This window comes from Scyliorhinus torazame, chromosome 22 (assembly GCF_047496885.1).
Source record: "Scyliorhinus torazame isolate Kashiwa2021f chromosome 22, sScyTor2.1, whole genome shotgun sequence".
Taxonomy (NCBI): Eukaryota; Metazoa; Chordata; class Chondrichthyes; order Carcharhiniformes; family Scyliorhinidae; genus Scyliorhinus; species Scyliorhinus torazame.
Window position 1 is genome coordinate 92,932 of NC_092728.1, and position 23,610 is coordinate 116,541.

Below are 23,610 nucleotides of genomic sequence, written 5' to 3' on the forward strand. Positions count from 1 at the left end.
CTCTACACTGTCCCCATCAAACACTCCCAGGACAGGGACAGCACGGGGTTAGATACAGAGAAAAGCTCCCTCTACACTGACCCCATCAAACACTCCCAGGATAGGTACAACACGGGGTTAGATACAGAGTAAAGCTCCCTCTACACTGTCCACATCAAACACTCCCAGCACAGGTACAGCACGGGGTTAGATACAGAGTAAAGCTCCCTCTACACTGTCCCCATCAAACACTCCCAGGACAGGTACAGCACGGGGTTAGATACAGAGTAAAGCTCCCTCTACACTATCCCCATCAAACACTCCCAGGACAGGGACAGCACGGGGTTAGATACAGAGTAAAGCTCGCTCTACACTGTCCCCATCAAACACTCCCAGGACAGGGACAGCACGGGGTTAGATACAGAGAAAAGCTCCCTCTACACTGACCCCATCAAACACTCCCAGGATAGGTACAACACGGGGTTAGATACAGAGTAAAGCTCCCTCTACACTGTCCACATCAAACACTCCCAGGACAGATACAGCACGGGGTTAGATACAGAGTAAAGCTCCCTCTACACTGTCCCCATCAAACACTCCCAGGACAGGTACAGCACGGGGTTAGATACAGAGTAAAGCTCCCTCTACACTGTCCCCATCAAACACTCCCAGGACAGGTACAGCACGGGGTTAGATACAGAGAAAAGCTCGCTCTACACTGTCCCCATCAAACACTCCCAGGACAGGTACAGCACAGGGTTAGATACAGAGTAAAGCTCCCTCTACACTGTCCCCATCAAACACTCCCAGGACAGGTACAGCACAGGGTTAGATACAGAGTAAAGCTCCCTCTACACTGTCCCCATCAAACACTCTCAGGACAGGTACAGCACGGGGTGTGATACAGAGTAAAGCTCCCTCTACACTGTCCCCATCAAACACTCCCAGGACAGGAACAGCACGGGGTTAGATACAGAGTAAAGCTCCCTCTACTCTGTCCCCATCAAACACTCCCAGGACAGGTACAGCACGGGGTTAGATACAGAGTAAAGCTCCCTCTACACTGTCCCCATCAAACACTCCCAGGACAGGTACAGCACGGGGTTAGATACAGAGTAAAGCTCCCTCTACACTGCCCCCATCAAACACTCCCAGGACAGGTACAGCACGGGGTGTGATACAGAGTAAAGCTCCCTCTACACTGTCCCCATCAAACACTCCCAGGACAGGAACAGCACGGGGTTAGATACAGAGTAAAGCTCCCTCTACACTGTCCACATCAAACATTCCCAGGACAGGCACAGCACGGGGTTAGATACAGAGTAATTCTCCCTCTACACTGTCCCCATCAAACACTCCCAGGACAGGTACAGCACGAGGTTAGATACAGAGTAATTCTCCCTCTACACTGTCCCCATCAAACACTCCCAGGACAGGTACAGCACGGGGGTAGATACAGAGTAAAGCTCCCTCTACACTGTCCCCATCAAACACTCCCAGGACAGGAACAGCACGTGGTTAGATACAGAGTAAAGCTCCCTCTACACTGCCCCCATCAAACACTCCCAGGACAGGTACAGCACGGGGTTAGATACAGAGTAAAGCTCCCTCTACACTGTCCCCATCAAACACTCCCAGGACAGGTACAGCACGGGGGTAGATACAGAGTAAAGCTCCCTCTACACTGTCCCCATGAAACACTCCCAGGACAGGAACAGCACGGGGTTAGATACAGAGTAAAGCTCCCTCTAAACTGTCCCCATCAAACATTCCCAGGACAGGCACAGCACGGGGTTAGATACAGAGTAAAGCTCCCTCTACACTGCCCCCATCAAACACTCCCAGGACAGGTACAGCACGAGGTTAGATACAGAGTAAAACTCGCTCTACACTACATTAAACACTCCCAGGACAGGTACAGCACGGGGTTAGATACAGAGTAAAGCTCCCTCTACACTGTCCCTATCAAACACTCCCAGGACAGGTACAGCACGGGGTTAGATACAGAGTAAAGCTCCCTCTACACTGTCCCTATCAAACACTCCCAGGACAGGTACAGCACGGGTTTAGATACAGAGTAAAGCTCCCTCTACACTGTCCCCATCAAACACTCCCAGGACAGGTACAGCACGGGGTTAGATACAGAGAAAAGCTCCCTCTACACTGACCCCATCAAACACTCCCAGGATAGGTACAACACGGGGTTAGATACAGAGTAAAGCTCCCTCTACACTGTCCACATCAAACACTCCCAGCACAGGTACAGCACGGGGTTAGATACAGAGTAAAGCTCCCTCTACACTATCCCCATCAAACACTCCCAGGACAGGGACAGCACGGGGTTAGATACAGAGTAAAGCTCCCTCTGCACTGCCCCATCAAACACTCCCAGGACAGGTACAGCACGGGGTTAGATACAGAGTAAAGCTCCCTCTACACTGTCCCCATCAAACACTCTCAGGACAGGTACAGCACGGGGTGTGATACAGAGTAAAGCTCCCTCTCCACTGTCCCCATCAAACAGTCCCAGGACAGGTACAGCACGGGGTTAGATACAGAGTAAAGCTCCCTCTACACTGTCCCCATCAAACACTCCCAGGACAGGTACAGCACTGGGTTAGATACAGAGTAAAGCTCCCTCTACACTGTCCCCATCAAACACTCCCAGGACAGGAACAGCACGGGGTTAGATACAGAGTAAAGCTCCCTCTACTCTGTCCCCATCAAACACTCCCAGGACAGGTACAGCACGGGGTTAGATACAGAGTAAAGCTCCCTCTACACTGTCCCCATCAAACACTCCCAGGACAGGTACAGCACGGGGTTAGATACAGAGTAAAGCTCCCTCTACACTGTCCCCATCAAACACTCCCAGGACAGGTACAGCACGGGGTTAGATACAGAGTAAAGCTCCCTCTACACTGTCCCCATCAAACACTCCCAGGACAGGTACAGCACGGGGGTAGATACAGAGTAAAGCTCCCTCTACACTGTCCCCATGAAACACTCCCAGGACAGGAACAGCACGGGGTTAGATACAGAGTAAAGCTCCCTCTAAACTGTCCCCATCAAACATTCCCAGGACAGGCACAGCACGGGGTTAGATACAGAGTAAAGCTCCCTCTACACTGCCCCCATCAAACACTCCCAGGACAGGTACAGCACGAGGTTAGATACAGAGTAAAGCTCCCTCTACACTACATTAAACACTCCCAGGACAGGTACAGCACGGGGTTAGATACAGAGTAAAGCTCCCTCTACACTGTCCCTATCAAATACTCCCAGGACAGGTACAGCACGGGGTTAGATACAGAGTAAAGCTCCCTCTACACTGTCCCTATCAAACACTCCCAGGACAGGTACAGCACGGGTTTAGATACAGAGTAAAGCTCCCTCTACACTGTCCCCATCAAACACTCCCAGGACAGGTACAGCACGGGGTTAGATACAGAGTAAAGCTCCCTCTACACTGTCCCCATCAAACACTCCCAGGACAGGTACAGCACGGGGTTAGATAGAGAGTAAAGCTCGCTCTACACTGTCCCCATCAAACACTCCCAGGACAGGGACAGCACGGGGTTAGATACAGAGAAAAGCTCCCTCTACACTGACCCCATCAAACACTCCCAGGATAGGTACAACACGGGGTTAGATACAGAGTAAAGCTCCCTCTACACTGTCCACATCAAACACTCCCAGCACAGGTACAGCACGGGGTTAGATACAGAGTAAAGCTCCCTCTACACTGTCCCCATCAAACACTCCCAGGACAGGTACAGCACGGGGTTAGATACAGAGTAAAGCTCCCTCTACACTATCCCCATCAAACACTCCCAGGACAGGGACAGCACGGGGTTAGATACAGAGTAAAGCTCGCTCTACACTGTCCCCATCAAACACTCCCAGGACAGGGACAGCACGGGGTTAGATACAGAGAAAAGCTCCCTCTACACTGACCCCATCAAACACTCCCAGGATAGGTACAACACGGGGTTAGATACAGAGTAAAGCTCCCTCTACACTGTCCACATCAAACACTCCCAGGACAGATACAGCACGGGGTTAGATGCAGAGTAAAGCTCCCTCTACACTGTCCCCATCAAACACTCCCAGGACAGGTACAGCACGGGGTTAGATACAGAGTAAAGCTCCCTCTACACTGTCCCCATCAAACACTCCCAGGACAGGTACAGCACGGGGTTAGATACAGAGAAAAGCTCGCTCTACACTGTCCCCATCAAACACTCCCAGGACAGGTACAGCACAGGGTTAGATACAGAGTAAAGCTCCCTCTACACTGTCCCCATCAAACACTCCCAGGACAGGTACAGCACAGGGTTAGATACAGAGTAAAGCTCCCTCTACACTGTCCCCATCAAACACTCTCAGGACAGGTACAGCACGGGGTGTGATACAGAGTAAAGCTCCCTCTACACTGTCCCCATCAAACACTCCCAGGACAGGAACAGCACGGGGTTAGATACAGAGTAAAGCTCCCTCTACTCTGTCCCCATCAAACACTCCCAGGACAGGTACAGCACGGGGTTAGATACAGAGTAAAGCTCCCTCTACACTGTCCCCATCAAACACTCCCAGGACAGGTACAGCACGGGGTTAGATACAGAGTAAAGCTCCCTCTACACTGCCCCCATCAAACACTCCCAGGACAGGTACAGCACGGGGTGTGATACAGAGTAAAGCTCCCTCTACACTGTCCCCATCAAACACTCCCAGGACAGGAACAGCACGGGGTTAGATACAGAGTAAAGCTCCCTCTACACTGTCCACATCAAACATTCCCAGGACAGGCACAGCACGGGGTTAGATACAGAGTAATTCTCCCTCTACACTGTCCCCATCAAACACTCCCAGGACAGGTACAGCACGAGGTTAGATACAGAGTAATTCTCCCTCTACACTGTCCCCATCAAACACTCCCAGGACAGGTACAGCACGGGGGTAGATACAGAGTAAAGCTCCCTCTACACTGTCCCCATCAAACACTCCCAGGACAGGAACAGCACGTGGTTAGATACAGAGTAAAGCTCCCTCTACACTGCCCCCATCAAACACTCCCAGGACAGGTACAGCACGGGGTTAGATACAGAGTAAAGCTCCCTCTACACTGTCCCCATCAAACACTCCCAGGACAGGTACAGCACGGGGGTAGATACAGAGTAAAGCTCCCTCTACACTGTCCCCATGAAACACTCCCAGGACAGGAACAGCACGGGGTTAGATACAGAGTAAAGCTCCCTCTAAACTGTCCCCATCAAACATTCCCAGGACAGGCACAGCACGGGGTTAGATACAGAGTAAAGCTCCCTCTACACTGCCCCCATCAAACACTCCCAGGACAGGTACAGCACGAGGTTAGATACAGAGTAAAGCTCCCTCTACACTACATTAAACACTCCCAGGACAGGTACAGCACGGGGTTAGATACAGAGTAAAGCTCCCTCTACACTGTCCCTATCAAACACTCCCAGGACAGGTACAGCACGGGGTTAGATACAGAGTAAAGCTCCCTCTACACTGTCCCTATCAAACACTCCCAGGACAGGTACAGCACGGGTTTAGATACAGAGTAAAGCTCCCTCTACACTGTCCCCATCAAACACTCCCAGGACAGGTACAGCACGGGGTTAGATACAGAGTAAAGCTCCCTCTACACTGTCCCCATCAAACACTCCCAGGACAGGTACAGCACGGGGTTAGATAGAGAGTAAAGCTCGCTCTACACTGTCCCCATCAAACACTCCCAGGACAGGGACAGCACGGGGTTAGATACAGAGAAAAGCTCCCTCTACACTGACCCCATCAAACACTCCCAGGATAGGTACAACACGGGGTTAGATACAGAGTAAAGCTCCCTCTACACTGTCCACATCAAACACTCCCAGCACAGGTACAGCACGGGGTTAGATACAGAGTAAAGCTCCCTCTACACTGTCCCCATCAAACACTCCCAGGACAGGTACAGCACGGGGTTAGATACAGAGTAAAGCTCCCTCTACACTATCCCCATCAAACACTCCCAGGACAGGGACAGCACGGGGTTAGATACAGAGTAAAGCTCCCTCTGCACTGCCCCATCAAACACTCCCAGGACAGGTACAGCACGGGGTTAGATACAGAGTAAAGCTCCCTCTACACTGTCCCCATCAAACACTCTCAGGACAGGTACAGCACGGGGTGTGATACAGAGTAAAGCTCCCTCTCCACTGTCCCCATCAAACAGTCCCAGGACAGGTACAGCACGGGGTTAGATACAGAGTAAAGCTCCCTCTACACTGTCCCCATCAAACACTCCCAGGACAGGTACAGCACTGGGTTAGATACAGAGTAAAGCTCCCTCTACACTGTCCCCATCAAACACTCCCAGGACAGGAACAGCACGGGGTTAGATACAGAGTAAAGCTCCCTCTACTCTGTCCCCATCAAACACTCCCAGGACAGGTACAGCACGGGGTTAGATACAGAGTAAAGCTCCCTCTACACTGTCCCCATCAAACACTCCCAGGACAGGTACAGCACGGGGTTAGATACAGAGTAAAGCTCCCTCTACACTGTCCCCATCAAACACTCCCAGGACAGGTACAGCACGGGGTTAGATACAGAGTAAAGCTCCCTCTACACTGCCCCCATCAAACACTCCCAGGACAGGTACAGCACGGGGTGTGATACAGAGTAAACATCCCTCTACACTGTCCCCATCAAACACTCCCAGGACAGGAACAGCACGGGGTTAGATACAGAGTAAAGCTCCCTCTACACTGTCCACATCAAACATTCCCAGGACAGGCACAGCACGGGGTTAGATACAGAGTAATTCTCCCTCTACACTGTCCCCATCAAACACTCCCAGGACAGGTACAGCACGAGGTTAGATACAGAGTAATTCTCCCTCTACACTGTCCCCATCAAACACTCCCAGGACAGGTACAGCACGGGGGTAGATACAGAGTAAAGCTCCCTCTACACTGTCCCCATCAAACACTCCCAGGACAGGAACAGCACGGGGTTAGATACAGAGTAAAGCTCCCTCTACACTGCCCCCATCAAACACTCCCAGGACAGGTACAGCACGGGGTTAGATACAGAGTAAAGCTCCCTCTACACTGTCCCCATCAAACACTCCCAGGACAGGTACAGCACGGGGGTAGATACAGAGTAAAGCTCCCTCTACACTGTCCCCATCAAACATTCCCAGGACAGGCACAGCACGGGGTTAGATACAGAGTAAAGCTCCCTCTACACTGCCCCCATCAAACACTCCCAGGACAGGTACAGCACGGGGTTAGATACAGAGTAAAGCTCCCTCTACACTGTCCCCATCAAACACTCCCAGGACAGGTACAGCACGGGGTTAGATACAGAGTAAAGCTCCCTCTACACTGTCCCTATCAAACACTCCCAGGACAGGTACAGCACGGGGTGTGATACAGAGTAAAGCTCCCTCTCCACTGTCCCCATCAAACAGTCCCAGGACAGGTACAGCACGGGGTTAGATACAGAGTAAAGCTCCCTCTACACTGTCCCCATCAAACACTCCCAGGACAGGTACAGCACTGGGTTAGATACAGAGTAAAGCTCCCTCTACACTGTCCCCATCAAACACTCCCAGGACAGGAACAGCACGGGGTTAGATACAGAGTAAAGCTCCCTCTACTCTGTCCCCATCAAACACTCCCAGGACAGGTACAGCACGGGGTTAGATACAGAGTAAAGCTCCCTCTACACTGTCCCCATCAAACACTCCCAGGACAGGTACAGCACGGGGTTAGATACAGAGTAAAGCTCCCTCTACACTGTCCCCATCAAACACTCCCAGGACAGGTACAGCACGGGGTTAGATACAGAGTAAAGCTCCCTCTACACTGCCCCCATCAAACACTCCCAGGACAGGTACAGCACGGGGTGTGATACAGAGTAAAGCTCCCTCTACACTGTCCCCATCAAACACTCCCAGGACAGGAACAGCACGGGGTTAGATACAGAGTAAAGCTCCCTCTACACTGTCCACATCAAACATTCCCAGGACAGGCACAGCACGGGGTTAGATACAGAGTAATTCTCCCTCTACACTGTCCCCATCAAACACTCCCAGGACAGGTACAGCACGAGGTTAGATACAGAGTAATTCTCCCTCTACACTGTCCCCATCAAACACTCCCAGGACAGGTACAGCACGGGGGTAGATACAGAGTAAAGCTCCCTCTACACTGTCCCCATCAAACACTCCCAGGACAGGAACAGCACGGGGTTAGATACAGAGTAAAGCTCCCTCTACACTGCCCCCATCAAACACTCCCAGGACAGGTACAGCACGGGGTTAGATACAGAGTAAAGCTCCCTCTACACTGTCCCCATCAAACACTCCCAGGACAGGTACAGCACGGGGGTAGATACAGAGTAAAGCTCCCTCTACACTGTCCCCATCAAACATTCCCAGGACAGGCACAGCACGGGGTTAGATACAGAGTAAAGCTCCCTCTACACTGCCCCCATCAAACACTCCCAGGACAGGTACAGCACGGGGTTAGATACAGAGTAAAGCTCCCTCTACACTGTCCCCATCAAACACTCCCAGGACAGGTACAGCACGGGGTTAGATACAGAGTAAAGCTCCCTCTACACTGTCCCTATCAAACACTCCCAGGACAGGTACAGCACGGGGTTAGATACAGAGTAAAGGTCCCTCTACACTGTCCCTATCAAACACTCCCAGGACAGGTACAGCATGGGGTTAGATACAGAGTAAAGCTCCCTCTACACTGTCCCTATCAAACACTCCCAGGACAGGTACAGCACGGGGTTAGATACAGAGTAAAGCTCCCTCGACACTGTCCCTATCAAACACACCCAGGACAGGTACAGCACGGGGTTAGATACAGAGTAAAGCTCCCTCTACACTGTCCCTATCAAACACTCCCAGGACAGGTACAGCACGGGGTTAGATACAGAGTAAAGCTCCCTCTACACTGTCCCTATCAAACACTCCCAGGACAGGTACAGCACGGGGTTTGATACAGAGTAAAGCTCCCTCTACACTGTCCTCATCAAAGACTCCCAGGACAGGTACAGCACGGGGTAAGATACAGAGTAAAGCTCCCTCTACACTGTCCACATCAAACATTCCCAGGACAGGCACAGCACGGGGTTAGATACAGAGTAATTCTCCCTCTACACTGTCCCCATCAAACACTCCCAGGACAGGTACAGCACGAGGTTAGATACAGAGTAATTCTCCCTCTACACTGTCCCCATCAAACACTCCCAGGACAGGTACAGCACGGGGGTAGATACAGAGTAAAGCTCCCTCTACACTGTCCCCATCAAACACTCCCAGGACAGGAACAGCACGGGGTTAGATACAGAGTAAAGCTCCCTCTACACTGCCCCCATCAAACACTCCCAGGACAGGTACAGCACGGGGTTAGATACAGAGTAAAGCTCCCTCTACACTGTCCCCATCAAACACTCCCAGGACAGCTACAGCACGGGGGTAGATACAGAGTAAAGCTCCCTCTACACTGTCCCCATCAAACATTCCCAGGACAGGCACAGCACGGGGTTAGATACAGAGTAAAGCTCCCTCTACACTGCCCCCATCAAACACTCCCAGGACAGGTACAGCACGGGGTTAGATACAGAGTAAAGCTCCCTCTACACTGTCCCCATCAAACACTCCCAGGACAGGTACAGCACGGGGTTAGATACAGAGTAAAGCTCCCTCTACACTGTCCCTATCAAACACTCCCAGGACAGGTACAGCACGGGGTTAGATACAGAGTAAAGCTCCCTCTACACTGTCCCTATCAAACACTCCCAGGACAGGTACAGCATGGGGTTAGATACAGAGTAAAGCTCCCTCTACACTGTCCCTATCAAACACTCCCAGGACAGGTACAGCACGGGGTTAGATACAGAGTAAAGCTCCCTCGACACTGTCCCTATCAAACACACCCAGGACAGGTACAGCACGGGGTTAGATACAGAGTAAAGCTCCCTCTACACTGTCCCTATCAAACACTCCCAGGACAGGTACAGCACGGGGTTAGATACAGAGTAAAGCTCCCCCTACACTGTCCCCATCAAACACTCCCAGGACAGGTACAGCACGGGGTCAGATACAGAGTAAAGCTCCCTCTACACTGTCCTCATCAAAGACTCCCAGGACAGGTACAGCACGGGGTAAGATACAGAGTAAAGCTCCCTCTACACTGTCCCCATCAAACACTCCCAGGACAGGTACAGCACGGAGTTAGATACAGAGTAAAGCTCCCTCTACACTGTCCCCATCAAACACTCTCAGGACAGGTACAGCACGGGGTGTGATACAGAGTAAAGCTCCCTCTACACTGTCCCCATCAAACACTCCCAGGACAGGAACAGCACGGGGTTAGATACAGAGTAAAGCTCCCTCTACTCTGTCCCCATCAAACACTCCCAGGACAGGTACAGCACGGGGTTAGATACAGAGTAAAGCTCCCTCTACACTGTCCCCATCAAACACTCCCAGGACAGGTACAGCACGGGGTTAGATACAGAGTAAAGCTCCCTCTACACTGCCCCCATCAAACACTCCCAGGACAGGTACAGCACGGGGTGTGATACAGAGTAAAGCTCCCTCTACACTGTCCCCATCAAACACTCCCAGGACAGGAACAGCACGGGGTTAGATACAGAGTAAAGCTCCCTCTACACTGTCCACATCAAACATTCCCAGGACAGGCACAGCACGGGGTTAGATACAGAGTAATTCTCCCTCTACACTGTCCCCATCAAACACTCCCAGGACAGGTACAGCACGAGGTTAGATACAGAGTAATTCTCCCTCTACACTGTCCCCATCAAACACTCCCAGGACAGGTACAGCACGGGGGTAGATACAGAGTAAAGCTCCCTCTACACTGTCCCCATCAAACACTCCCAGGACAGGAACAGCACGGGGTTAGATACAGAGTAAAGCTCCCTCTACACTGCCCCCATCAAACACTCCCAGGACAGGTACAGCACGGGGTTAGATACAGAGTAAAGCTCCCTCTACACTGTCCCCATCAAACACTCCCAGGACAGGTACAGCACGGGGGTAGATACAGAGTAAAGCTCCCTCTACACTGTCCCCATGAAACACTCCCAGGACAGGAACAGCACGGGGTTAGATACAGAGTAAAGCTCCCTCTAAACTGTCCCCATCAAACATTCCCAGGACAGGCACAGCACGGGGTTAGATACAGAGTAAAGCTCCCTCTACACTGCCCCCATCAAACACTCCCAGGACAGGTACAGCACGAGGTTAGATACAGAGTAAAGCTCCCTCTACACTACATTAAACACTCCCAGGACAGGTACAGCACGGGGTTAGATACAGAGTAAAGCTCCCTCTACACTGTCCCTATCAAACACTCCCAGGACAGGTACAGCACGGGGTTAGATACAGAGTAAAGCTCCCTCTACACTGTCCCTATCAAACACTCCCAGGACAGGTACAGCACGGGTTTAGATACAGAGTAAAGCTCCCTCTACACTGTCCCCATCAAACACTCCCAGGACAGGTACAGCACGGGGTTAGATACAGAGTAAAGCTCCCTCTACACTGTCCCCATCAAACACTCCCAGGACAGGTACAGCACGGGGTTAGATAGAGAGTAAAGCTCGCTCTACACTGTCCCCATCAAACACTCCCAGGACAGGGACAGCACGGGGTTAGATACAGAGAAAAGCTCCCTCTACACTGACCCCATCAAACACTCCCAGGATAGGTACAACACGGGGTTAGATACAGAGTAAAGCTCCCTCTACACTGTCCACATCAAACACTCCCAGCACAGGTACAGTACGGGGTTAGATACAGAGTAAAGCTCCCTCTACACTGTCCCCATCAAACACTCCCAGGACAGGTACAGCACGGGGTTAGATACAGAGTAAAGCTCCCTCTACACTATCCCCATCAAACACTCCCAGGACAGGGACAGCACGGGGTTAGATAGAGAGTAAAGCTCGCTCTACACTGTCCCCATCAAACACTCCCAGGACAGGGACAGCACGGGGTTAGATACAGAGAAAAGCTCCCTCTACACTGACCCCATCAAACACTCCCAGGATAGGTACAACACGGGGTTAGATACAGAGTAAAGCTCCCTCTACACTGTCCACATCAAACACTCCCAGGACAGATACAGCACGGGGTTAGATACAGAGTAAAGCTCCCTCTACACTGTCCCCATCAAACACTCCCAGGACAGGTACAGCACGGGGTTAGATACAGAGTAAAGCTCCCTCTACACTGTCCCCATCAAACACTCCCAGGACAGGTACAGCACGGGGTTAGATACAGAGAAAAGCTCGCTCTACACTGTCCCCATCAAACACTCCCAGGACAGGTACAGCACAGGGTTAGATACAGAGTAAAGCTCCCTCTACACTGTCCCCATCAAACACTCCCAGGACAGGTACAGCACAGGGTTAGATACAGAGTAAAGCTCCCTCTACACTGTCCCCATCAAACACTCCCAGGACAGGTACAGCACGGTGTTAGATACAGAGTAAAGCTCCCTCTACACTGTCCCGATCAAACACTCCCAGGACAGGTACAGCACGGGGTTAGATACAGAGTAAAGCTCCCTCTACACTGTCCCCATCAAACACTCCCAGGACAGGTACAGCACGGGGTTAGATACAGAGTAAAGCTCCCTCTACACTGTCCCGATCAAACACTCCCAGGACAGGTACAGCACGGGGTTAGATACAGAGTAAAGCTCGCTCTACACTGTCCTCATCAAACGGTACATGGGATGTGAGGACTGACAGATAGGAGCTGGTATCTGAGAGGCTGATTTGAAGCCAGTGCCGACACATTTGCCTAATGCTGTATTTCCTTGCCACAGAGCACATTTTCACTTCCTCGATTAAGCCGTCCTTCTTTCCCGTCTCGGCCGCTAAGTGTCTCGAAGCAGGCGGGCAGGTTTGCAGTGTGGCAGGTGGTGGCCCAGTGTTATTGTCACTGGGCCAGTGATCCCGAGGCGCAGGGTAAGATCACGGCACCCAGCTTCAAACCCTGTCATGGCAGGTGGTGAAAACCTGTTTTCAATGAAAATCTGGAAGTGAAAGCCTGATGATGACCTTGAAGCCCTTGTCGTCTTGCTTCACATGGTGTCCTTTTAAGGAAGGAACCCTGATTGACTCTTAACTGCCCTGGGAAATGGAGGGCAATTGGGAACGGGCAATAAATGAGGGCCCAACCCAGTGACGCTGGCATCCCATAAATAAAACTTAAAAACACCTTGCATTTTCATAATGCATTTAACCCAGTCAAACCTCCCCCCCCCCCCCCCCCCCCCCCCCCCCCCCCGAGGCGTTTCACAGGAGGAAATATCAGGCAGAATCTGACCCACGAGCAACAGATGGAGATATCAGGGACGGCGAACAAAAGCCCGTCAAAACGATTAGTTTTCAAGTCGCATCGTAAAGGAGAGATGGGTGGAAATGGAGCCAGCTCACACAGGAAGGTAGGGAGGGGAAGAGGGGCTGGAGGAGGTTACAGAGATCGGGACGGTTGTAGGGGCTGGATGAGGTTAGAGATAGGGAGGGTTGTAGGGACTAGAGGAGGTTACAGAGATGGGGAGGGTTGTAGGGGCTGGAGGAGGTTACAGAGATGGGGAGGGTTGTAGGGATTGGAGGAGGTTACAGAGATAGGGAGGGTTTTGGGGCTGGAGGAGGTTACAGAGATAGAGGGGGTTGTAGGGATTGGAGGAGGTTGCAGAGATAGGGCGGGTTGTCGGGACTGGAGGAGGTTAGAGATAGGGAGGGTTATAGGAGCTGGAGGAGGTTACAGAGATAGGGAGGGTTGTAGGGGCTGGAGGAGGTTACAGAGATAGGGAGGGTTGTCGGGACTGGAGGAGGTTACAGAGATAGGGAGGGTTGTAGGAGCTGGAGGAGGTTACAGAGATGGGGAGGGTTGTAGGGATTGGAGGAGGTTGCAGAGATAGGGAGGGTTGTCGGGACTGGAGGAGGTTAGGTATAGGGAGGGTTATAGGAGCTGGAGGAGGTTACAGCGATAGGGAGGGTTGTAGGGACTGGAGGAGGTTAGAGATAGGGAGGGTTATAGGGACTGGTGGAGGTTACAGAGATAGGGAGGGTTGTAGGGACTGGTGGAGGTTACAGAGATAGGGAGGGTTGTCGGGACTGGAGGAGGTTACAGAGATAGGGAGGGTTGTAGGAGCTGGAGGAGGTTACAGAGATGGGGAGGGTTGTAGGGATTGGAGGAGGTTGCAGAGATAGGGAGGGTTGTCGGGACTGGAGGAGGTTAGGTATAGGGAGGGTTATAGGAGCTGGAGGAGGTTACAGCGATAGGGAGGGTTGTAGGGACTGGAGGAGGTTAGAGATAGGGAGGGTTATAGGGACTGGTGGAGGTTACAGAGATAGGGAGGGTTGTAGGGACTGGTGGAGGTTACAGAGATGGGGAGGGTTGTAGGGACTGGTGGAGGTTACAGAGATAGGGAGGGTTGTAGGGACTGGTGGAGGTTACAGAGATAGGGAGGGTTGTAGGGACTGGAAGAGGTTACAGTGATAAGGGGGGGGGTTAATGGAGGGATTTCTCTACAAGGATATGGTTAGCACTGCTGTCACACAGGACCAGGGACCCAGTTTGGGGTGAGCTGAAGATTCCCTAGGATTGGATTGGATTTGTTTATTGTCATGTGTACCGAGGTACAGTGAAAAGTATTTTTCTGCGAGCAGCTCAACAGATCATTAAGTACATGAGAAGAAAAGGGATTAAAAGAAAATACATAATAGGGCAACACAACATATACAATGTAACTACACAAGCACTGGCATCGGGTGAAGCATACAGGGTGTAGTGTTAATGTGGTCAGTCCATAAGAGGGTCATTTAGGAGTCTGGTGACAGTGGGGAAGAAGCTGTTTTTGAGTCTGTTCGTGCGTGTTCTCAGACTTCTGTATCTCCTGCCCGATGGAAGAAGTTGGAAGAGTGAGTAAGCCGGGTGGGAGGGGTCTTTGATTATGCTGCCCGCTTTCCCCAGGGTAGATGGATGGGAGGCAGGTTCGTGTGATGGACTGGGCGGTGTTCACGACTCTGAAGTTTCTTGCGGTCCTGGGCCGAGCAGTTGCCATACCAGGCTGTGATGCAGCCCGATAGGATGCTTTCTATGGTGCATCTGTAAAAGTTGTTAAGAGTCAATGTGGACATGCCGAATTTCCTTAGTTTCCTGAGGAAGTATCGGCGCTGTTGTGCTTTCTTGGTGGTAGCGTCGACGTGGGTGGACCAGGACAGATTTTTGGAGATGTGCACCCCTAGGAATTTGAAACTGCTAACCATCTCCACCTCGGCCCCGTTGATGCTGACAGGGGTGTGTACAGTACTTTGCTTCCTGAAGTCAATTACCAGCTCTTTAGTTTTGCTGGTATTGAGGGAGAGATTGTTGTCGCTGCACCATTCCACTAGGTTCTCTATCTCCCTCCTGTATTCGGACTCGTCGTTATTCGAGATCCGGCCCACTATGGTCGTATCGTCAGCAAACTTGTAGATGGAGTTGGAACCAAGTTTTGCCACGCAGTTGTGTGTGTACAGGGAGTAGAGTAGGGGGCTAAGTACGCAGCCTTGCGGGGCGCCGGTGTTGAGGACTATTGTGGAGGAGGTGTTGTTGTTCATTCTTACTGATTGTGGTCTGTTGGTCAGAAAATCGAAGATCCAGTTGCAGAGTGGGGAGCCAAGTCCTAGGTTTTGGAGCTTTGATATGAGCTTGGCTGGGATTATGGTGTTGAAAGCGGAGCTGTAGTCAATAAATAGGAGTCTAATGTAGGAGTCCTTGTTTTCGAGATGCTCTAGGGATGAGTGTAGGGCCAGGGAGATGGCGTCTGATGTGGACCGGTTGCAGCGGTATGCGAATTGCAGTGGATCAAGGCGTTCTGGGAGTATGGAGGTGATGCGCTTCATGATCAACCTCTCGAAGCACTTCATTACGACTGAAGTCAGGGCCACTGGTCGGTAGTCATTGAGGCACGTTGCCTGGTTCTTCTTTGGTACCGGTATGATGGTGGTCTTCTTGAAGCAGGTGGGGACCTCGGAGTGGAGTAGGGACAGGTTAAAGATGTCCGTGAATACCTCTGCCAGCTGGGCCGCGCAGGCTCTGAGTGCACGACCAGGGATCCCGTCCGGGCCCGTCGCCTTCCGAGGGTTCACTTTCAGGAAGGCCAATCTGACTTCGGAAGCTGTGATGGTGGGTATGGGTGAATTATGGGCTGCTGGGGTAGACTGAGAGCGCGACAGAATAGTGGAGTGTGGTGGTAACGAAGGTGCGGCTGAGGGCTCCCACAGCGGATGTGTTGAGACGGGGGGGGGGGGTGGAGTTGGGCGACGTTACGCGGGGGGGCGGTCTTGGTGATGGTGCAGGCATGAGGTCAGAAACCCATCTCGGGGGTCAACCGTGACACCGAGGTTGTGAATGGACTGGCTTCACCTCCGAGTCTTACCCGGGAGCGGCGTGGTCGGTCGTTATGGAAACGGTCTGAACCGCGATCATGTCGTCGGTCTATGCAATGTTCAGTTGGAGGGAAATTACCGAGTTTGAAGGGAGGACCATAAAATTATTGCTTCCCTCTTCCCAATATTCCGTTGGGAATTTCTGCTCCTGTGTGTTGGATGGGCAGATGGATAATTAACACAATGGCATCTTTGGAGAGAGAGGTGGGAGGGTGAGAGCAGCACATTAGCACAGTGGTTAGCACCGTCGCCTCACAGCGCCAGGGTCCCAGGTTCGATTCCCGCTTGGGTCACTGTCTGTGCGGAGTCTGCACGTTCTCCCCGTGTCTGCGTGGGTTTCCTCCGGGTGCTCCGGTTTCCTCCCACAAGTCCCGAAATACGTGCTGTTAGGTGAATTGGACACTCTGAATTCTCCCTCTGTAGACCGGAACAGGCGCCGGAATGTGGCGACTAGGGGATTTACACAGTAACTCCATTGCAGTGTGAATGCGAGCCTACTTGTGGATTATTTTTTAAAAATTATTAATTAGAACCGGGGAATGTCACTGTCAAAGTGTGCTCGAATGGAGTCCGCGGAGAGAGGCAGATGCTGAGTTAGCCCTTTGTTTAAACTCTTGTGTGTGTGTTTTCCCAGCTCCCTCTGGCGTCCACAGGACTCTCCGAATGAAGGTCATATCCTCTCAAGTGTCCAGCTCTCCTCCTACCTGAATCCAGCTCTCAACAAAGGCCCCAAGACTGTCGTTTTATTCCTGCAGGACAAGGTGAGCGAGCTGGCGCGTGCCGGCCGGCCGGTGGAGAATTCCACGCTGTCAGCTCGCCTCAGACCGCTGACCGTTTTTGTTTTGTCCTTGTTCCCAGCTCAGCGTTGACGATTTCACCGTCTATGGAGGGGCGTACGGCAACAAGCAAGAAAATGCCTTCCCCAACGTACAGGTACCAGCATCTGTCACTACATAACACTGGGGTACATTATTGGTGGGTCGGGTCATCACTGTATAACACTGGGTACAGTACTGGTGGGGACGGGTCTGTCACTGTATAACACTGGGGTACAGTACTGGTGGGGACGGGTCTATCACTGTATAACACTGGGGTACAGTACTGGTGGGGACGGGTCTGTCACTGTATAACACTGGGTTACAGTACTGGTGGGGACGGGTCTGTCACTGTTTAACACTGGGGTACAGTACTGGTGGGGACGGGTCTGTCACTGTATAACACTGGGGTACAGTACTGGTGGGGACGGGTCTGTCACTGTATAACACTGGGGTACAGTACTGGTGGGGACGGGTCTGTCACTGTGTAACACTGGGGTACAGTACTGGTGGGGACGGGTCTGTCACTATAACACTGGGGCACAGTACTGGTGGGGACGGGTCTGTCACTGTATAACACTGGGGTACAGTACTGGTGGGAACGGGTCTGTCACTGTATAACACTGGGGGACAGTACTGGTGGGGACGGGTCTGTCACTGTTTAACACTGGGGTACAGTACTGGTGGGGACGGGTCTGTCACTGTTTAACACTGGGGTACAGTACTGGTGGGGACGGGTCTGTCACTGTATAACACTGGGTTACAGTACTGGTGGGGACGTGTCTGTCACTGTATAACACTGGGGTACAGTACTGGTGGGACGGGTCTGTCACTGAATAACACTGGGGTACAGTACTGGTGGGGACGGGTCTATCACTGTTTAACACTGGGGTACAGTACTGGTGGGGACGGGTCTGTCACTGTTTAACACTGGGGTACAGTACTGGTGGGGACGGGCCTGTCACTGTTTAACACTGGGTACAGTACAGGTGGGGATGGGTGTCTCACTGTATAACACTGGAGTACAGTACTGGTGGAGACGGGTCTGTCACTGTATAACACTGGAGTACAGTGCTGGTGTGGACAAGTCTGTTACTGTATAACACGAGTACAGTACTGGTGGGGATGGGTCAGTCACGGTATAACACTGGGGTACAGTACTGGTGAGGATGGGTCTGTCACTGTATAACGCTGGGGTACAGTACTGGTGGGGACGGGTCTGTCACTGTATAACACTGGGGTACAGTACTGGTGGGGACGGGTCTGTCACTGTTTAACACTGGGGTACAGTACTCGGGACCGGTCTGTCACTGTTAAACACTGGGGTACAGTACTGGTGGGGACCGGTCTCACTATAACACTGGGGTACAGTACTGGTGGGGATGGGTGTCTCACTGTATAACACTGGGGTACAGTACTGGTGGGGGCGGGTGTCTCTCTATAACACTGGGGTACAGTACTGGTGGGGATGGGTCTGTCACTGTATAACACTGGGGTACAGTACTGGTGGGGATGGGTCTGTCACTGTATAACACTGGGGTACAGTACTGGTGGGGATGGGTCTGTCACTGTATAACACTGGGGTACAGTACTGGTGGGGATGGGTCTGTCAATGTGTAACACTGGGATACAGTACTGGTGGGGACGGGTGTCTCTATAACACTGGGGTACAGTACTGGTGGGGACGGGTGTCTCACTGTATAACACTGGGGTACAGTACTGGTGGGGATGGGTCTGTCACTGTATAACACTGGGGTACAGTACTGGTGGGGACGGGTGTCTCACTGTATAACACTGGGGTACAGTACTGGTGGGGACGGGTCTGTCACTGTTTAACACTGGGGTACAGGACTGGTGGGACGGGTCTGTCACTGTTTAACACTGGGTACAGTACTGGTGGGGATGGGTGTCTCACTGTATAACACTGGAGTACAGTACTGGTGTGGACAAGTCTGTTACTGTATAACACTGGAGTACAGTACTGGTGGGGACGGGTGTCTCTCTATAACACTGGGGTACAGTACTGGTGGGGATGGGTCTGTCACTGCATAACACTGGGGTACAGTACTGGTGGGGACGGGTCAGTCACGGTATAACACTGGGGTACAGTACTGGTGAGGATGGGTCTGTCACTGTATAACGCTGGGGTACAGTACTGGTGGGGACGGGTCTGTCACTGTATAACACTGGGGTACAGTACTGGTGGGGACGGGTCTATCACTGTTTAACACTGGGGTACAGTACTCGGGACCGGTCTGTCACTGTTTAACACTGGGGTACAGTACTGGTGGGGACCGGTCTGTCACTGTTTAACACTGGGATACAGTACTGGTGGGACGGGTCTCACTATAACACTGGGTACAGTACTGGTGGGGATGGGTGTCTCACTGTATAACACTGGGGTACAGTACTGGTGGGGACGGGTGTCTCTCTATAACACTGGGGTACAGTACTGGTGGGGATGGGTCTGTCACTGTATAACACTGGGGTACAGTACTGGTGGGGATGGGTCTGTCACTGTATAACACTGGGGTACAGTACTGGTGGGGATGGGTCTGTCACTGTATAACACTGGGGTACAGTACTGGTGGTGTTGGGTCTGTTACTGCATAACATTGGGGTACAGTACTGGTGGGGATGGGTCTGTCACTGTGTAACACTGGGATACAGTACTGGTGGGGACGGGTGTCTCTATAACACTGGGGTACAGTACTGGTGGGGACGGGTGTCTCACTGTATAACACTGGGGTACAGTACTGGTGGGGATGGGTCTGTCACTGTATAACACTGGGGTACAGTACTGGTGGGGACGGGTGTCTCACTGTATAACACTGGGGTACAGTACTGGTGGGGACGGGTCTGTCACTGTTTAACACTGGGGTACAGGACTGGTGGGACGGGTCTGTCACTGTTTAACACTGGGTACAGTACTGGTGGGGATGGGTGTCTCACTGAATAACACTGGAGTACAGTACTGGTGGAGACGGGTCTGTCACTGTATAACACTGGAGTACAGTGCTGGTGTGGACAAGTCTGTTACTGTATAACACTGGAGTACAGTACTGGTGGGGACGGGTCTGTCTCTCTATAACACTGGGGTACAGTACTGGTGGGGACGGGTCTGTCACTGTATAACACTGGGGTACAGTACTGGTGGGGATGGGTCTGTCACTGCATAACACTGGGGTACAGTACTGGTGGGGACGGGTCAGTCACGGTATAACACTGGGGTACAGTACTGGTGGGGATGGGTCTGTCACTGTGTAACACTGGGATACAGTACTGGTGGGGACGGGTGTCTCACTGTATAACACTGGGGTACAGTACTGGTGGGGATGGGTCTGTCACTGTATAACACTGGGGTACAGTTCTGGTGGGGACGGGTGTCTCACTGTATAACACTGGGGTACAGTACTGGTGGGGACGGGTCTGTCACTGTATAACACTGGGGTACAGTACTGGTGGGGACGGGTGTCTCTCTATAACATTGGGGTACAGTACTGGTGGGGACGGGTCTGTCACTGTATAACACTGGGGTACAGTACTGGTGGGGACGGGTCTGTCACTGTTTAACACTGGGGTACAGTACTCGGGACCGGTCTGTCACTGTTTAACACTGAGATACAGTACTGGTGGGACGGGTCTCACTATAACACTGGGTACAGTCCTGGTGGGGATGGGTGTCTCACTGTATAACACTGGGGTACAGTACTGGTGGGGACGGGTGTCTCTCTATAACACTGGGGTACAGTACTGGTGGGGATGGGTCTGTCACTGTATAACACTGGGGTACAGTACTGGTGGGGATGGGTCTGTCACTGTATAACACTGGGGTACAGTACTGGTGGGGATGGGTCTGTGACTGTATAACACTGGGGTACAGTACTGGTGGGGACGGGCCTGTCACTGTATAACACTGGGGTACAGTACTGGTGGGGATGGGTCTGTCACTGTGTAACACTGGGGTACAGTACTGGTGGTGTTGGGTCTGTTACTGCATAACATTGGGGTACAGTACTGGTGGGGATGGGTCTGTCACTGTGTAACACTGGGATACAGTACTGGTGGGGACGGGTCTGTCACTGTATAACACTGGGGTACAGTACTGGTGGGGATGGGTGTCTCTATAACACTGGGGTACGGTACTGGTGGGGATGGGTCTGTCACTGTATAACACTGGGGTACAGTACTGGTGGGGACGGGTGTCTCACTGTATAACACTGGGGTACAGTACTGGTGGGGATGGGTCTGTCACTGTATAACACTGGGGTACAGTACTGGTGGGGACGGGTGTCTCACTGTATAACACTGGGGTACAGTACTGGTGGGGACGGGTCTGTCACTGTTTAACACTGGGGTACAGGACTGGTGGGACGGGTCTGTCACTGTTTAACACTGGGTACAGTACTGGTGGGGACGGGTGTCTCACTGTATAACACTGGGGTAGAGTACTGGTGGGGACGGGTCTGTCACTGTATAACACTGGGGTACAGTACTGGTGGGGATGGGTCTGTCACTGCATAACACTGGGGTACAGTACTGGTGGGGACGGGTCAGTCACGGTATAACACTGGGGTACAGTACTGGTGAGGATGGGTCTGTCACTGTTTAACACTGGGGTACAGTACTCGGGACCGGTCTGTCACTGTTTAACACTGGGGTACAGTACTGGTGGGGACCGGTCTGTCACTGTTTAACACTGGGATACAGTACTGGTGGGACGGGTCTCACTATAACACTGGGTACAGTACTGGTGGGGATGGGTGTCTCACTGCATAACACTGGGGTACAGTACTGGTGGGGACAGGTGTCTCTCTATAACACTGGGGTACAGTACTGGTAAGGATGGGTCTGTCACTGTATAACGCTGGGGTACAGTACTGGTGGGGATGGGTCTGTCACTGTATAACACTGGGGTACAGTACTGGTGGTGTTGGGTCTGTTACTGCATAACATTGGGGTACAGTACTGGTGGGGATGGGTCTGTCACTGTATAACACTTGGGTACAGTACTGGTGGGGATGGGTCTGTCACTTTGTAACACTGGGGTACAGTACTGGGGGGGACGGGTGTCTCTATAACACTGGGGTACAGTACTGGTGGGGACGGGTGTCTCACTGTATAACACTGGGGTACAGTACTGGTGGGGATGGGTCTGTCACTGTATAACACTGGGGTACAGTACTGGTGGGGACGGGTGTCTCACTGTATAACACTGGGGTACAGTACTGGTGGGGATGGGTCTGTCACTGTATAACACTGGGGTACTGTACTGGTGGGGACGGGTGTCTCACTGTATAACACTGGGGTACAGTACTGGTGGGGATGGGTTTGTCACTGTATAACACTGGGGTACAGTACTGGTGGGGACGGGTCTGTCCCTGTATAACACTGGGGTACTGTACAGATGGGGACGGGTCTGTCACTGTATAACACTGGTGTACAGTACTGGTGGGAACGGGTCTGTCACTGTATAACACTGGGGTACAGTACTGGTGGGGATGGGTCTGTCACTGTATAACACTGGGGTACAGTACTGGTGGGAACGGGTCTGTCATTGTATAACTCTGGGGTACAGTACTGGTGGGGATGGGTCTGTCACTGTATAACACTTGGGTACAGTGCTGGTGGGGACGGGTCTGTCATTGTATAACACTGGGGTACAGTACTGGTGGGGACAGGTGTCTCTCTATAACACTGGGGTACAGTACTGGTGGGGATGGGTCTGTCACTGTATAACACTGGGGTACAGTACTGGTGGGGATGGGTCTGTCACTGTATAACACTGGGGTACAGTACTGGTGGGGATGGGTCTGTCACTGTATAACACTGGGGTACAGTACTGGTGGTGTTGGGTCTGTTACTGCATAACATTGGGGTACAGTACTGGTGGGGATGGGTCTGTCACTGTATAACACTTGGGTACAGTACTGGTGGGGACAGGTATCTCTCTATAACACTGGGGTACAGTACTGGTGGGGATGGGTCTGTCACTGTGTAACACTGGGATACAGTACTGGTGGGGACGGTTGTCTCTCTATAACACTGGGGTACAGTACTGGTGGGGACGGGTGTCTCACTGTATAACACTGGGGTACAGTACTGGTGGGGATGGGTCTGTCACTGTATAACACTGGGGTACAGTACTGGTGGGGACGGGTGTCTCACTGTATAACACTGGGGTACAGTACTGGTGGGGACGGGTGTCTCACTGTATAACACTGGGGTACAGTACTGGTGGGGACGGGTCTGTCACTGTATAACACTGGGGTACAGTACTGGTGGGGACGGGTGTCTCTCTATAACA

General features: G+C 52.2%; 1 protein-coding gene across 1 annotated transcript in view; it reads left to right on the top strand.

Annotated features, from left to right (window-relative positions):
• Positions 1-17,445, top strand: part of LOC140399395 (V-type proton ATPase subunit S1-like) — a 35,547-nt gene extending 18,102 nt beyond the window's left edge. Inside the window, exons 2-3 of the mRNA XM_072488974.1 lie at positions 17,123-17,249; positions 17,347-17,445. Of these exons, the coding sequence (XP_072345075.1) occupies positions 17,123-17,249; positions 17,347-17,445 (226 nt within the window). The remainder of the gene's footprint in view (positions 1-17,122; positions 17,250-17,346) is intronic.
• Positions 17,446-23,610: the final 6,165 nt, after the last annotated feature.